General features: G+C 29.1%; 1 protein-coding gene across 2 annotated transcripts in view; it reads right to left on the bottom strand.

The window, feature by feature from the left end:
• The window catches only part of LOC129908407 (dynein axonemal heavy chain 3), a 181,181-nt gene that overhangs the window by 32,740 nt on the left and 132,266 nt on the right, over positions 1–16,175 (bottom strand). For both annotated transcript variants that reach the window (XM_055984866.1, XM_055984867.1), the window contains exons 52-54: positions 9,837–10,047; positions 5,978–6,112; positions 188–360 (exon numbers count right to left, since the gene is read on the bottom strand). In XM_055984866.1, coding sequence (XP_055840841.1) covers positions 188–360; positions 5,978–6,112; positions 9,837–10,047 — 519 coding nt within the window. The remainder of the gene's footprint in view (positions 1–187; positions 361–5,977; positions 6,113–9,836; positions 10,048–16,175) is intronic.

Here is a 16,175-nt window from a genome sequence, read left to right as displayed (position 1 = left end):
ATGTTGTTTGTTTTAATTTTCGCGGAAACGTGAAAATGATGAGAATCAGAACAAAGAGAAGAAAAAATGCAAAAAAAAGAAGAGTAAACAAATTTCAATTGGTTTTCGGTGATGATTGCTTAGAAAATTTCCAACAAACGCAGACGAGTACAAGTCGAGTATAGATATGTTAGAAATAGTTATTTACCATGACCATTGTTTCGGGTGGATACAGAGGATTCCTCAGGCAGGTGGTTATGTACATTCGGAAATTGTGATTATATTCAATCATTTGATCACCGCATTTGATGACATAGCCTCCTTTATGGCGAATAACGTTTCTTTCTAGGATCGGTGTGAGATTGGAATCGAGTTTCTCTCCTGTGAAATTAACGAAATGAAATTTAATTTTCAAAAGTTTGAAGAACGATTCACAAGTGTCATTAAACAAAGACAAAGCAAGCATTTTAATTGAAAATAATACGATTCTATAAAAAAAAAAACAGTCAACACGAACACAGTAGTCTAATAAATTAAAATATGAATTATCCTCCTTTTCCTCTCTCGAAAACTAAGATGCGATTTTTTCGTTTTGTAGTTTATATGTTTATTTGTTTTTACTTTTTTCATATGCATCGTTAACGTAGCAGGCAAAAATATTGGGATGCGATTTTTCAGTGCAAAATTCATACCTTAAAAAAATAGTTCAACTAAATGTATTTTTAAACACACAAGGAAATAAAATGCACGGTCGCACATACTCTTTAATGTAAAAAGTTGAAATAATAAAGTTTTTGAAAAATCGTCTAAAACGCTCAAATTTTGCGAAAGGCGTATAAAACCAACTGCAATCGTTTGTCCACCTCGAGTTCTATATACATACCAAATATTATCGTTTTTCCATTCCCCGTTTGGGAGCAATTCAAAAAACAAATTTTGACCTGAAAAATATAAATTCCCCTTAAATCCCCCAAAAATCAATTTTTTTTCAAAAATTCAAACTGCTGCCTTCTATTCACCTTGAATTCTTCAGATATACCAAAAAACATCGTTTGTCCACTCTACGTTTAGAAGACATTCAAAAAATTATTTTTTTTAGCAACTCTAAAAAAATACGCATACACCACAGTGTACCTACTGAAAATTACAAAGTCCACAAAAATGACTCTTTTTCAAAAATTCATATTTCTGTCATTTGTTAACCTCGCGTTCTTTATCTATACCAAAAATTGTCGTTTGTCCACCCTACTTTTAAAAGCTATTCAAAAAACAAACTTTGTATTGAAAATTCGCAACAAAAATTACGCATACACCACAGTGAACATTTCAAAATTACGAAAAATTCCTTTTTTTTCTAAAATTCAAACGGTAGTCGTTTGTCCACCCCTACAAATGGAAACAAACAAGAACTCATCGTTTGTCCACCCTATGTTTAGGAGATATTCAAAAAACAAAATTTGTACTGAAAAATTCAAAAACTGGTATGCTATCAACACATAAGAACAAATGCCATTCTTTCATTTGTTTTCAAAAAATTGGTTAAAAAAAACAAAAAATTAACTTATTTTTTAAATCCAAAAACTGTTTTGAAATTTTTTCTAGATTTTTAGATTTATGCTACTTAACCGCTTTCGTACAAATATTTTCATTAATATCAGTCGAGTCGCATAGGATAAATTCGGGGACACCTGCCGTTAATAACGAACAGTGTAAACATTTTTTTTTGTTTCAAAAGTATCTTATTCGCCACATTACATGTACAATACATATTTTTTAATCAAATTTGTTTGAGATATTTTTGAGAAAATCAACCTTTTCCATTTTGGTCATATCGCAAGTACCGTTCATTTTGGTCAAAAAAAAATTTAATTTACCCCCTATTTAAGTAAAAGGGGAAGTTAAAAAAAAAAATAACTTGAAACATTCTGGATTCAGAAAAAAATATTTTTCTAAAAAAATTATTTCTACCATGAAAATATTTACATTACGAGTATATCCCATTTTTAAATTTATAAAATTTTGAAAATAGTTTTTTTTATTTTTAATCTATCAACAGTAAGTACCTACCCTGCCTACTTACCATAGAATTTTTTTTTAATTTGGGACTGCTGAAGCAAATTTCAATGTAATTTTGCATATAAGAACATTTGCTTTGCCATAAAAAAAATTCAAAAACAAAAAAAATTGGAGACAAATGCATTATTTTTTATAAAATTTTGAATTTATTCGTTGATGGGCTTGTGGCTTTTTTTTTAAATTAGTTTTCAGATATTTTTTATTAATCCCTATTTAAAAAAAAATAAATTAATATAAAATAAAAATTACAATGGTCTTATTTTTTTTTAATAAGTACCTACATATTTGCATTTTCCGCTTGAATTTATTAAGGGGGGAAATCCCTCTGGACGACAGCTTTTTCAATAATTTTTTTTGGAAAACTGAAAGCATTTATTGAAATTTGGGAAAGTATGTGATATTATTGACATTATAAAGTATTGATACAATTTTTTTGAAGTACAAAAAAAAACAAAATGGCGGCTCTACAGCTCTTTAAAGTTGACGCCTCGAGTTTGCGCCGTGCAATGTCCAGGTCAAGAAAATTATTTATAATCAAAAAAGAAATTTTTTTTTAATAAAATATATTTATACGCATTGCATGAACCTAAATTTAAAAAAAAAGTGTAAAATAAAAATTAGAGACCAAAAAAAACGAAAAACCACAATGTTTTTTATAAAAAAATTATTAAAAAAAATATTTATTGTAAAAATTTTGTTGAACTTTTAGGTTCATGCAATGGCCAATAAATTAAAGAGTAATTTGCAATTTATTTCAAGTCGATAGCTTCATTAATTTTCGAGTTACGTTGCACGGCGCGGAAATAAGCGCGTTTTGAGGAAAAAGCGTTTAAAGTTTTCGTTTTCGTACTGAGGTAGGTTCAATGGGCGTAGGTTTCGGGACTATCTTGGGGCATTTGAGGATTCATTTAAGGCTTAGGCCACTGAAAATAGTTTCTTCGGTTGATAAATGAATTTATAAGGCAAACAAAAATTAATGCAAAAATAAAAATTTCCAGAGGGATTTCCCCCCTTAATATTATTAATGTATTTAATAAATCGAAGACAAAAAAAAACCATTGTATAAAAACCCTTTAAAGTTGTAAGTTTTTTTTTTTTATTTTTGTTTTAATTTTTTTATTTATTTAGGTAATGTTTCTAGAAAAATAACCTGCCTGGGCTATACAATACTTGTCTTAATGGTTTGTGTACTTAATTCAAACTGATTTAGACTACAAAGTCATGCACTTACAACAGTTTGTATCAATGAAGCTCTTTAAATTTGAAGGTACCTACATATTTATCAGTTATCACATTCATGCTCGTAGGTACTTGACCATTATTCTCAATTCATTTATGTTACCATTTACACATTAGATTGACACTCTCAAAAAAAGATTTGCATATAGTATCTAGAGCACTTAAAGAATATTACCATTGCCGCTTGAGTTAAAATACCTTTCCATTAGGGTTTTCTGTTTTTTTTTTCATAATTTTAATTACCAAAAGACATGATAATTGTTAATTCAAATTTATTCATGACTCAAAGTGTGGTCGTCGAGCACAGGTCATCATTTCGAGCAACATTTGAATTTAATTTTATTTTATTTTTAATGAATGACTGAATGACTATTGCTCGCGTGACGCTTGATTTTTAATGAGCTTCAACATCAACTTCAAGTTTTTTGATTTTTTTGATTATTATGATGGTCCAGATGTTTTCCTCCTTCCTCAATCTGACTTTCCAAAAAATAAAATAATTGAATGGAGAGCTTCTTTGGGTAGAGGTAAGGTAGGTATATGCAAAGGTGGTAATATCTTAATGGCGTAGGCCCATTTTAGATTGTTGTCAGAATAAAATATCAATTAGTTTTGTTTTTTTAGTTGGTGGGTTTGTAATTAATGTTTGGTGATTGTTAAGGTCAGAACTGTTTTTTGTGTTTATTTGCAGACAGTTTTGTTAAAAATCTGATGAGAGAATTTAAAGAACAACGGTATGGGTACCTACTTGAAAGCAGGAAATAATTTTAAAAAGGTTAAACTTTTGAGTTAATAAGGAAGTAGTTATAGTGCATCCTACAGATTGCTGAGAAAGAAAATACCAGGTGTAGGTATTTAAAGTTTTATACTCAAGCTAAATGTTTTAATTACTAATTTTTTGATATTCTTTGTTCTTGTAAACTTGGCAAAAATTGTACTCTATACGCCAGAATATGCAATATTAAAGATTTTTAAAGCTTCGGTATCAATGAATTTGGTATGAATTCTCCTTTTTTATTGATTTTGTAATACAACGTGATAATTTTTATAAATTATAAAGTCTCGCAACAAATTTTTGTTTGCAGTTATGAGTTTCACAGTGAACAGGACTATGCAAAAATTAAAAAGTTAATTTTTTTTTGGATTTTCGAAAAAAAAATCCAAGGGGTACCCTTGACGAAAAAAAAAAATACATTTTCAAAACTTTTCTCCAAATCCACCGAATGAGACATCAAAAGTAAGGTCTCTTCAATCTCTATTCACCACTAAAAACCAAAAGTTTCTTGAACGTCTGGATTTTGAATAGCTTGCATCCGAAATATATTTATTTTTTTTTCATTCCGAGGCATAACTTGGAGCGAAACCCTCGGAACAAGTTTTGGTTTGCAGGTATGAGTGTCGAAACCAGTTTTGGTTTGCAGGTATTATTATATTATCACAGTGAACAGGCTTATGCATTTCGGTAAAAAATTATAAATTTATTTTTTTTTTCAGATTTTTGAGAAAAAATCAAGGTTAACCCCTTGCCAAAAAAATTCCATTTTTAAAAATTTCCTCCAAATCCTTCGAGTGAGACATCGAAAGAAATGTCTCTTCAAGCTCTATTCACTACTGAAAACCAAAAGTTTTTTGTGCGTCTAGTTGTTGATTTAATTGCACCCGAAGCATTTTTATTTCGGAACAAGTTTCGGTTTAAAAAATTAGTTTTTTTTTTTTGGATTTTCGAAACAAATCCAGGGGTTTCCCTTGCCGAAAAAAAATACATTTACAATTTTTGTAATTGTATTGAAATCCACCGAAAACCAAAAGGTTGTTGATTTAATTGCATCCGAAATATTTTTTTTTTCCATTCGGAGTCATAACTTGGAGTGAAATTCTCGGAAGAAGTTTTGGTTTGCGTATTCCCTGCCAAAAAATTTATTTTCTTAAATTTCTTTCTAATCCAAGCTCAAAACAAAAATCGATGCAAATTTTCAGTTAAATTTCACTTGATTTAAATCTTATAGCTTTTTTTAATTTTATCGAATATCAACCTCATTATTCCTTCAAAATAAGATGCAAATAGAATTGTTTTTTTTTTTTTTTTTTCTTATTAATTTGTTTGTTTAGGCATTTTTTTTTCAACAAATTTGTTCTTACACAAAGCTAGCTACTTTATTCTATGGATAAAATTGTATTCTAATTTATATTTAAAAATCAATTTACTTTTCCAATTGATTACAATTACGTATTTCCAAATAAAAAAAAAATACTCCTGTTCGAATAAATTAATCATTTTCAATTTTCCATTGAGATAAAAATCTCATTTTTTGTATATGTATTTATCATTATAGCTATCAAAACAGAGGACAAAAAAATTATTCAATAAAAATGCTAATTACCGACTTATCAACTCATAAATAAAAAATATCATCAAAACAAAAGGAAGAGACAAAAAAAAAAAAAAAATACAAATGAAATCCGATCTCATAAATATTCCTTTTTCCCCTATGTCTACAATCCCCCGTTACGCTTTGTCACCAAATTGAAACGTGAACGTACAAAAATAAAATAATAATTAATAATGAAATAATTATTGTTATTAGACCTATCAAAAGCTCTCCCGCCAAAATAGCAAAAAAAAAAAAAAAAAATTAAAATATTATGAACAAAAACAATGCGACAAAAATTGTATATATCTTACCAACATTCTCAATCAGCACCGGATTACCATAACTGATGGCCAACTCAATAACGCGCATGTAATTGTCGTCGCTCTGCTTAATCACTTTTAGATCGTTATCCTTTTCCATATTTTTTATCCACTTGTTGGCTTGCACTGTTTTTATATGTGGGAGAGAAAGAAACAGAAATATACAAAAATTTGGTATATAAATGAAACAGGGATGTGAGATAATTTTTGGCGTGAGTGAGCTAATAGGACACGTGGTTGACAGATAAATTAAGCCGCGAGTATAAAACGATAAATAAATTAAAATTGAAATGTGATGACGATGGGGACTTAGGGGTGAGATAGAGAGAGGTTCGTTTTGGGGGGCAATTCTCATTTATAAATGAAAATAGCGAGAGGGTGGAATTAATATTGGGTATGTTAATAATGATGATGCCATCGTCGCTGATGCCGCCGGCCATGGAATCGGAAGTGAATGTTTTAACGACAACACGCAATGAAAGATAAATATTGATTAACTTTTTTGTGTAGGATTATATCGGCGCGCTATTTGTTTGGAGTGTTGGAGGATTGGTAATGATGATGTTGGGCTTTTGACCGCAAGGAACAAAATATTATAAAAGAGAGAGACTATACACAAAAAATATATTAAAAATATTGGAATTAATTAAACCATTTAGCTTGGAGGCCAAGGGAAAGGGCAGTACTTATGAATAAATTTTCTGAAAAACATATGTATCGAAACTAAAATTTGGACAATTTCGGCAGACACGGATTTTTGGTAAAGAAATGTGTTCAATGAGGTTTAGGAAACAAACCAAGTCTTAAGTCTATCTTTCTTCAAAGTTTTACAACCACTGTGTAAGCCGCTGTGAGTGCTGGATGCACAACCTACTTTTATATGGCTATGTGAAGTTGGCACCCCCAAATGTTTTTTTTTTCAAACCCGCCTGGTTCGATTGCCCAAAGTTAGCCTAGGATAGCCCAAGATTTTTTTCGCTACTTTACCCTTTAGTTCTAAAATTATAACGGAATTATTTTTTTTTACCTCAAAAATCAGCCCAACTTTCATTTTCGCTATCCTACGCTTTGTTTAAAAATTATAGAAACATTAGTTTTTATTCACCACAAAAAAGTACGCATATACCACAGTGACCTTTTTAATTAATAAAATTTAGAAAAATTATGAAAGTTGGGCTATTCTGGGCTAACCTTGGGCAAACAAACCACAGTGCAAAATCAGCAATTTTTACACTGAATAAAAACTAAATATTTTTTGTGATTTTTGAGGTTAAAACAAATAATTTTAGAACTAAGGGTGGGTTAGCGAAAAAAAAATTTGGACTGTCCTGGGCTTTGGGCAACTGACCCAGGCAGGTTTGAAAAAAAAAAAAATTGCATTTGGGAATGCCAACTTCACATAGCCCTTTTATATCAAATTCTTCAGCGACTCTAATAAAACAATTTACTTTAGTTGCCAAATAAATCAGATGTATCCCTTTTTTAAATAACTCCAAAGCCAACTGGTAGTTGGCTTTGGAAAGGTGCAGCGCACATCTATTGGAAAGTAAAGACGGGAAAACTTTTCATTTAAAAGTCTGTCAAATCCCTATACTGTCATTTTCTATGGAGAATTCCGTCGTCTTCCACAAGTAGCTGATATGTTGGAATCGACTAACGCGATAGTCAATAATTGACTATCAAAATCGACGATTTATGCAGAATAATTGTCGTTTTCGACTATCAACTATCGACTATCGCGTTAGTCGATTCAACCCCTGGTTAAAAGCATTGTGATTGAACTTTGGCGAGCGAGTCTCTCGTGTAGTACATTGTATACTAAGTACAATGATAAATTTTATTTGATTTTTTTTGTGTCCAAGGGACTTTTGACATTCTTTTGATGCCACTCACAGGGACAGATTTACCAGCAGGCTTAGTAGCCTGGAGCTTAGGACGACAGATTTTGAGGTGCTAAATTTGGGGACCGGTTTTTTTTTTTAAATTTTTTGGCCCATAGAAATCAAAACGAAACAAATTTTAATAGTTTTTCAAAAAATAGAAATATGTAACTCTTTCATTAAAAATCGAAACAGCTGACTGTGATTGAGAACGCTATTTTAGCTGGAATTAATAAAAATGTTAACTTCTTCCAATATCGCTAATTTTAGTCTCATTCGATAGATAAATGGAAGCTATGATTGTTTACATAAAATTGAGGTCAAAACATTCATTGGCTGCAAGAAAAACACAATGAAAAGGCAAGCATTCGAAAAAAACCTTCTAAACCTACAGATTAATTCACTAAGTTTGTTTTAACGGATCGATTGTGAAAATTTTGCTATTTTTAACAATGAGTGCTGTATCCAAAGGATTTTCTAATAAATTGTTCTTATATTGAATTTTCGTTTATGAATTTTAAAGTAAAGTAAGTTACTAGCACCGATTTCATTTTAACACGAAAGTTCCTAAGCTTTTAAAAAGAGGCACGAGAAGGGTTACCAGAAAAAAAGTCGAAGTAGATTTGAAGAAAAAATGGAAGTATATTTAGAAAAATGGATGAAGATTTAAAAATATCCTTTTTTTTTAATAAAATCTATATTAAAAAAAATAATAATTAAATTTATTTTAATTAAATAATTTAATCTATAAATATATACATCTATACATTATTTTCTAGCAATTTTCAGCAAATATTTTTAGTAGATTTCGATATTTTGGCGATGGTACGAAGTAGTAAGTAGATTATAATTTTTTTGAAGAAAAGAAGTAGATCTACTTCAATTGAAGTAAAGTGGTAAAACTATCACGAGTAGGCACACTCTAGAAATAATATTAAAAAGGAGCTGGACTATATGGCTTTTTGTTTTAAATAAAACTACATAGGTATGTCCTACAAGAGTAAACTTATTTCGCTGTAACTCTGAAAGTATAGTGAGCAAAATATTCAGAAAAACCATTTACGATGAAAAAAAAAAAACGAGTTGAATGTTTTCAAATAATGGTTTTTTTTATTTGCATTAAAATTTTACCTTCTATATTTAGAAAAAAACAACTTTTGTTCGCGTTCAATGAGACCAACAAATTTGATGCGTTCGAACTTCAAAGAACTCATTTTGTTCTATTTCTTTAGACCAAAAAAATCAACGCAATTGGTCGCCATTTTTTATTTTAATATATGTACCTATTACACACAGTGGTTCCTACAAATTTGTATACTAAAATTTAAACAATATCGCTTTTAACAAAAAAAAAACCTTTGCAATGTTGGAAATTTGAAAGCCTTATTTTACATAATACTTCGTTTATTATTGGTGTTGTTCTTATCATTAGTGTCTGCTGTACCATAAAATTATCATTACTACATCATCTGAACACCTTTAAGTGCAATTTTAGACTATTTTGAGAATTTCTATATTATTAATTTCAGCTAAAATAGCGTTCTAGCCCACAGTGCAGCTGATTGATGCAAAGCTGCTCCCAGTATTATTTTCTCATATATCAACATCGAACAAATATTTATATGCAAGCACCAATAGAAAGGAAACAGAAAAAAAAAACAACAAATATATTATAGGTAGGTACTTTATCAAAATTCTATACGAATACGGGTATCAATATAAAGAACTTTTCGTCATGAATGGGCTGCAGTATTTAATGAAACGGTTTAAGTTAAAAACAAATTCTTGGAGGTCTATACAATATCAATCCATCAAAATTTATCTAAAATTAACCTTTTTCGTAACTATGAAATTTTTGAAATATCTGCAAATGGCAATCCATCAGAATTGGAGATTTGCTATGCAAATTGTTTCATAATTATTTAATCCACAAAAAAAAAAATTATATATTTATACAAAACCAGACTTACCTTGTGGATCAATCATCAAAGGATAACGATTGGCATTTGCCACAATAATTGCATTTTCCACAGAAAAATTATCTGATGGTAAACCAGCTAGCGACCACGCTCGTATCTGCATCGGATTTCCCAGAGTTGTTGCTAACAAAAACTTTTCCGTGCACGGAATATCCTTCGTAATGCAAAGTGAATTCCATTCCGTTAGTATATTTACACGGTACTGTGAATAGAAATAATAATAAAAAAAAAAAAAAAATAAACAAAAAATTAGAGCAAATATACACGCATTCGTGGTACAGGAACAAAAAAAAAAGAAGCAAAAAAAAAGGAAAAATTACAAAACGTTTAATTTACCCACCACCGCATGGGGAGGATGGAACCTAGATATACAAAAAGGGTAAATCTATTGTTCAATTCTAGGATGGTTATATGGTAGTGGCGTATGGCGTGGGTGATGAATGATTCTGATTCCGTGTGTTCCGACAAGCTAATTAGATCATTTGCGGTAGGTTTGCTTTTGCAGAGTAAATATTTGCATTAACCCAAACAGGACTCGCTTGGTATTCCTATTTTAAAAGCATCGCACAACCACCTTGTGGAGGCAACGAATCCACCATAAATATACATAGAAACCCATAGATGAACACGGGACCGGGACGTCGACCAACCCATCCGTTTTCGCAGAATTAATTTACTCTTTGGGAAAATTATGTGAGGCCTGATGAATGAATGCCTGGTCCGGACGGACAGAGACCCATTTATTTAGTTGGAAATGTAGAATTGTCTATCTTTTTTTTTTCTATACTATCTCACTCTCTTTCGTTGGGTAAGTTATTGGCAAAGAACAGTGGGATTTATTGGATAATTAGTGCGGTGCACTAGGCTTTGTTTTGAGTGTTTTTTTTTTTGTTCCATTTTTATGTAACTACGGTGCCACTGTATTATGGGCTTGAGTTAATATTTAAACATACATCCGTTTTTGATGTCATATGTAAATGAAACATGTATCTGGATATGTAGTTACGTCCGTGGTATTCACGGTGGTGCGGTGTTGTAATATGCATACATATAAAACTGAGTTGCTAATTCAACGTAATAGATAATTAGGTATGCAACTGAGGTAACATTAATTAGAGCCCCCATCCACTTATATATCCTCTGTGTTCATACAACTTTCAAGTAGATACCTCTCTACAACTACTACAGATATAAATTCTATAAATGACCTTTTATTAGTCATGTACCTCCTACCTATTGTAGGTTAATTTAATGCATATTTTACATTTTTCCTTTCAAAATGTATTTATTTGCAATTAGTCCAATTTATTGTACTATACAAAAAAAGGATATAATACAAAACAAATTCCAATAAAAATATTTTTTAAATAGAAATCTAATAATAAATTTGATCAATTAAATTAATTATAAAAAAAAAAATGATATTTAATCTATTGTCTATTATTCAATGTAAAATAAAATGTTAAATAAAAAATATTAAAATGAAACATTTTTGAAATTGAAAATAAGCAACTTTGTGTACAGATTATAAAATGTGGTTATATTTTTGTATAATCAAAAAACCACATCAAAGTCAATGCAAAGCAAAAAATGTACAAAAAATTATTTTTTTTATAGCTTCCTCCTGGACAAAGCCACAAGCATCCAGTATTTTATGTTCATTATTTAGAATTTAAAACAAATCGATGCATTCAAATTGTTATAAGGGTACAAAACTATTCAATAGTTTTTTTTAGTAAGTATAACATTTATTTTTATATGGAATTCAATTGATAAATGTTATTTTGAGCATACATTTTTGAAAATCATTAGTTACAGTTTGAGCGAGTATTTAGAATAATTTGTTTAGAAGTACAGAGAGAAAAAAAAACTATGTAAAATCAAGTCAGGAAATATTATTGTTTTTATATGATAACGAGATTGCGTCTTTTTTATATTTTTTTTTATTTCGATTTGAAATGGTTTCGTTTTCAAATGACTTAATTTATATTTTTTTGTTTCCTTAGCAAAATTAGAATTAAAGTTTTTTTTTCAACTTTGACTATACATTAATATTATATGATTTTTCAAAAAAAAAAAAAAAAACAAACAAACAAACAAACACAAAAAGCGGTTTTTTTTTTGTTTTTCAAATTCGTTTTCTGTCGAAATCACAGTCAATGGTTGTAAATGTGTTAACCCTTTCAGTACCAGCGTTACTCTCATGCAACATATCTTTAAAAATTCGTAAAAAATATTTCATTTAATAATTTTTTAGGTTTCGATGGCTTAATTGAAAGATAATAATGCCTAGTTACTGGATTAGTACAAAAAGTTAGTCAAACATCATACTGAAATCCACATTTTTTTTTTTGCAAAAAAATTTTTTTTTATATATGGTCATAATTTTGAAAATATGATATAAAAACTGTTAATCCAGAAAGTGTTTTGTGTTTTGGCTTAGAAGAATTAGCATACATTATTGTTCTATAAAAAGTCGTTTTCTCAGTTGTCCGACTTTTTTTGGTGGTCATAAACAGTGTATGTTACTTACATGTAACAAGAGAATAACACATTAGTTTTGCTATTTATCATTTTGGAACAAAAACTTTTTGCTATTCATATTTCTTAGTTGTGATGTTTTTGACATGATAATACTGAAAAAACATTTTTTAATATTGATTTTTCATAGCTTGGGTTTGAAAGGGTTAAAAACTATTGCTAAGATTATCTGTGTGACTAATTAGTTCGTTAAAAATTCCGTTTTTCAAAGAGAAGTGGTCAAATCGAGGACTTCAAAATAAGAATTTAGAGCTGAATAAAAATGTTATTCATGGACCAAATGGTGGCAGTAATTTTTCCACAAAAAAAATATTAAATACACAAAAAAATATATTGAAAAACTTGTGTTAACGGTGTTCATTCGGAACGCACGATATGCATCACTTTGAAAAATAATTTGTCTCTAGTCTCGGTCTTTACCATTTGATTGACGTTATTTCCAGGAGCCATTGAAAATGTTTATTTTTTTTTTTATAAACTTCATTTAAAGATTCAAATTACAATATTGTACTTGCTCTTAAAGCAAGAGTTATTTTCGTTGCAAAAAAATCCAGGTTCAAAAAAGCAAAAAAAAATGTTTTTGTCATGTTGTGTCCATCCGTCTGTTCCTAATTTAAAATTTAAGACAAAATTTCAAAAGTATTAATTTTGGATTTTTAAAATAAAATTTATTTTAATTTTTTGAAAAAATATTTTTTTTCCAAAATGAATTTCATCAAATTTCGTTATTAATTTTTCCATTATTAAAAAAAAAACGACTTCTACAATTTTGAAAAAAAAAAAAATTTTAAAATGACTCCTAGAGTTTTCAAAAAAAATTCTTTGTTATACCTACATGAAATTAAATGGAATACTCAGAACTTATTTTGAAGATTAAAACAATTTAAAATTTGTATAATTTAAAATTTAGAATAAGTGTATGTATTTTTAATTTTTTTCTAATATATAGAATTGAATTACAATTTTTATTTTATGAATGCTATATTCTGCCATATATTCTGCTATATATTCGGAGTAACTAGTACTATAGGTACGGTGACCATCCGTCCCGGTTTACCCGGGACTGTCCCGTATTTCTATGCTTGTCCCGGGTTTTTATTTAAGAAACCCGGGACGTACAAGTGTCCTGAATTTTGTAATTTGTCCCGGGATTGTCCCGTATTTCCCTGCTCTCTGATTTTTGTATTAAAAATTTTAAATACTTTGTACGGAAAACAATGAAAACAGTGGTTTTTCTAATTTTTCGATTAAAAGCATTAGTTTTAAAAAATTTTTCGTCAATTATTTAGTTCCAGCTTGTGGTTTTCTGGTTGCAAAACTACACCATAAACATTTTTTTCGACTAATGAACAACATATGAAAGAGAAAAGAACCCAACTAAATTTCATTAAAAGTTGAATTAAATATTACAAAATTTCAAAATCTCTCAATTTTGATTAAAAAATATTTTTTTTAGAAGTTATTAACAGTTCCTATTATAAAACCGTTTTCTTGATTTCTGACTTCCTCGTAAACATCTGATTTAAACGAAAATGTTCACATAAAATCGTTTAAGAAATCTTGATATCAAAATTAGGAAAAATTATGAAAACTTATAGGTAATTTTGTTTTCTTTTTTTTGAAAAACCAAGTTTTCAAAACGATGCAACGAATTTTGTATTTGTCCCAGGTTTTGTTCCGAGAAATATGGTCGTACCTATAGGAGCAAGAAAGTGCAACCCAGACGTACATTTTATTAGCTATGTTTTTTTGTTTTTCAAAAGTTTTTATCTTTTTTGGTTAATCACTTAACATTAAAACCAGTTTTAGTAAAAATTACTTTTGAAAAATAAAATTTATTTCATATAAAAACACAAAACGAATATCAAAAAATTTTACAAAAAAAAAAAAAATTATTGTTTTTGTAAGTAAAAAAAAACCCAAAAAAATCAGAAATAAAAAAGTTTCATGAATGCTGAGAATGTGGGTCTCGTAATTTTATTTGTCTGTCTCTTTGTACCTCGAGCTACAACCTAGACCACTGGAAACAACTTAGACAACAGTCTGCAGTTGAGATCAAATAAAATTAATAATTTTTTTTTTGTAGCTTAGAGTTTTGCGTAATTCTAGAAGGGAAATTTATTTTTAAGAAATTTTATTTTTTAAGAATTTTTTTTACCTACAAAAAATTAAAAAAAAACGACTCTAACGATTTTTAAAATATATTTTTTTTAATTCCTTTGTATAAAAGATGTCAGATGGCACACTTCGTTATGTGGTCAAAATCATTTACAACGGGTTTTATGAACCTTAAATTTTGATATCTTTTTACTGTGAAAACCAAATTGTTATTAATCATTATTTTTTTTAACACTAGAGGTACTTCTACCATAAGATTAAGAACGTAAGTACTTTTTATTTAAAATAATATTTTAATTGTAATACACGCAAACTTCTACAAAAAAAATCCAAATTTCTGTAAAATTTCCTTACTATTACCGATAAATATAAAAATAGGAGGATTTTGAATTCTCAGTAAAATTTATTGTGCGGCTCAGTGTACCCATCATTGCTTATTTTCAAAGTTTCTGTTTATTACTAATAAAACAAAAAAATCCAAATATATCGCCTTATTTGAAAATGAATGAAACTTTCATGATGGAATTTATTTCAATGGGAAGTGAAATTTTCCCAAGAATCAAGGTGAACTTTTTAATTGAGGATAATTTACTTCAGAAAAGACTGAAAAAATGTGGGAAAAACGAAATTTTAAAGGTTACCGTTATTTTCGAACAAAATCGAACAATTCTAGGAATTTAAGTATTTTTGCAATTTAATTTGTTTTAATCTTAAATCACTACGAAATTAAATCCTTTTCGAACTTGAATTTTCAAGTGAAATTCCTTGTTTTTCATTGAAAATTTACTTGATATCCCCAAAATGAATGAATATTAACCTTCGATTCACCTTTAAACTAACAATTTTTTATTAATCCACCATCACGAGTAATTTACTTGAATTTAATTTATTACCTTCGTGTTGTATTTTTTATACTCGTCAACAACATAATATTCATAAACAAATATCAATATCCTTCAATATTTGCTCTCAGATCAAAGTCATAGAGTATATAGGTATCAACCCAAATAATACTCTTACTACTGCCATCATCATCATCATCATCAACATCGTCACAATCATCATTGCCCAAAACTCAATCATTTCGATAGCAATTTATTGACAATCATCAGTGCAATGTTGCGTTAACACCCCATTGCACAATGGAACAGAAGAATTTTTAAGTTGGAACTAAAAAAACCGCTAGAAACTTTATAGTTTTCGATCTTGCCCTAGCCAAAACGGTTGACTATTTTTTTTAGGCTAACTTTCTCGTGAACAAATTTAGTGATTTTAATGAAATTTTTTCCAAGAGAAGTCTCAAATGCTTTGCAGGACAATTTTTCAACCTTTTGGTTGAAATTACGTTTGAAAATATTCCATCTTCACAAGTTTCTTGCCCCAGTGTTTAACAACCGAAAGTATTAACGTTAACTTTCTACCACTCAACGAATCGACACACATTCTTCCTAACAACAAAATCCGCTGAAATCAAACCCAAACCCGTCGTTCCTGCCCCAGCTACGAAAGTTAAAAAAAAAAAAAAAATCGAGAGAGATTTATGTATCTCAATCCGTTGATTTATGTTATATCGAAATTAATTTCCAGTCGATTGAAGCAAATGAAAAATACGGCATCAACAATCAGCTTTCAGTTAACCTATACAACGTTCCTCTACCTCAAACCTCTTTA

The sequence above is a fragment of the Episyrphus balteatus genome, chromosome 2 (genome assembly GCF_945859705.1).
Source record: "Episyrphus balteatus chromosome 2, idEpiBalt1.1, whole genome shotgun sequence".
Lineage (NCBI taxonomy): Eukaryota > Metazoa > Arthropoda > Insecta > Diptera > Syrphidae > Episyrphus > Episyrphus balteatus.
The sequence above is the reverse complement of the archived record's forward strand: the minus strand, read 5'-3'. Positions and strand labels throughout refer to the sequence as shown.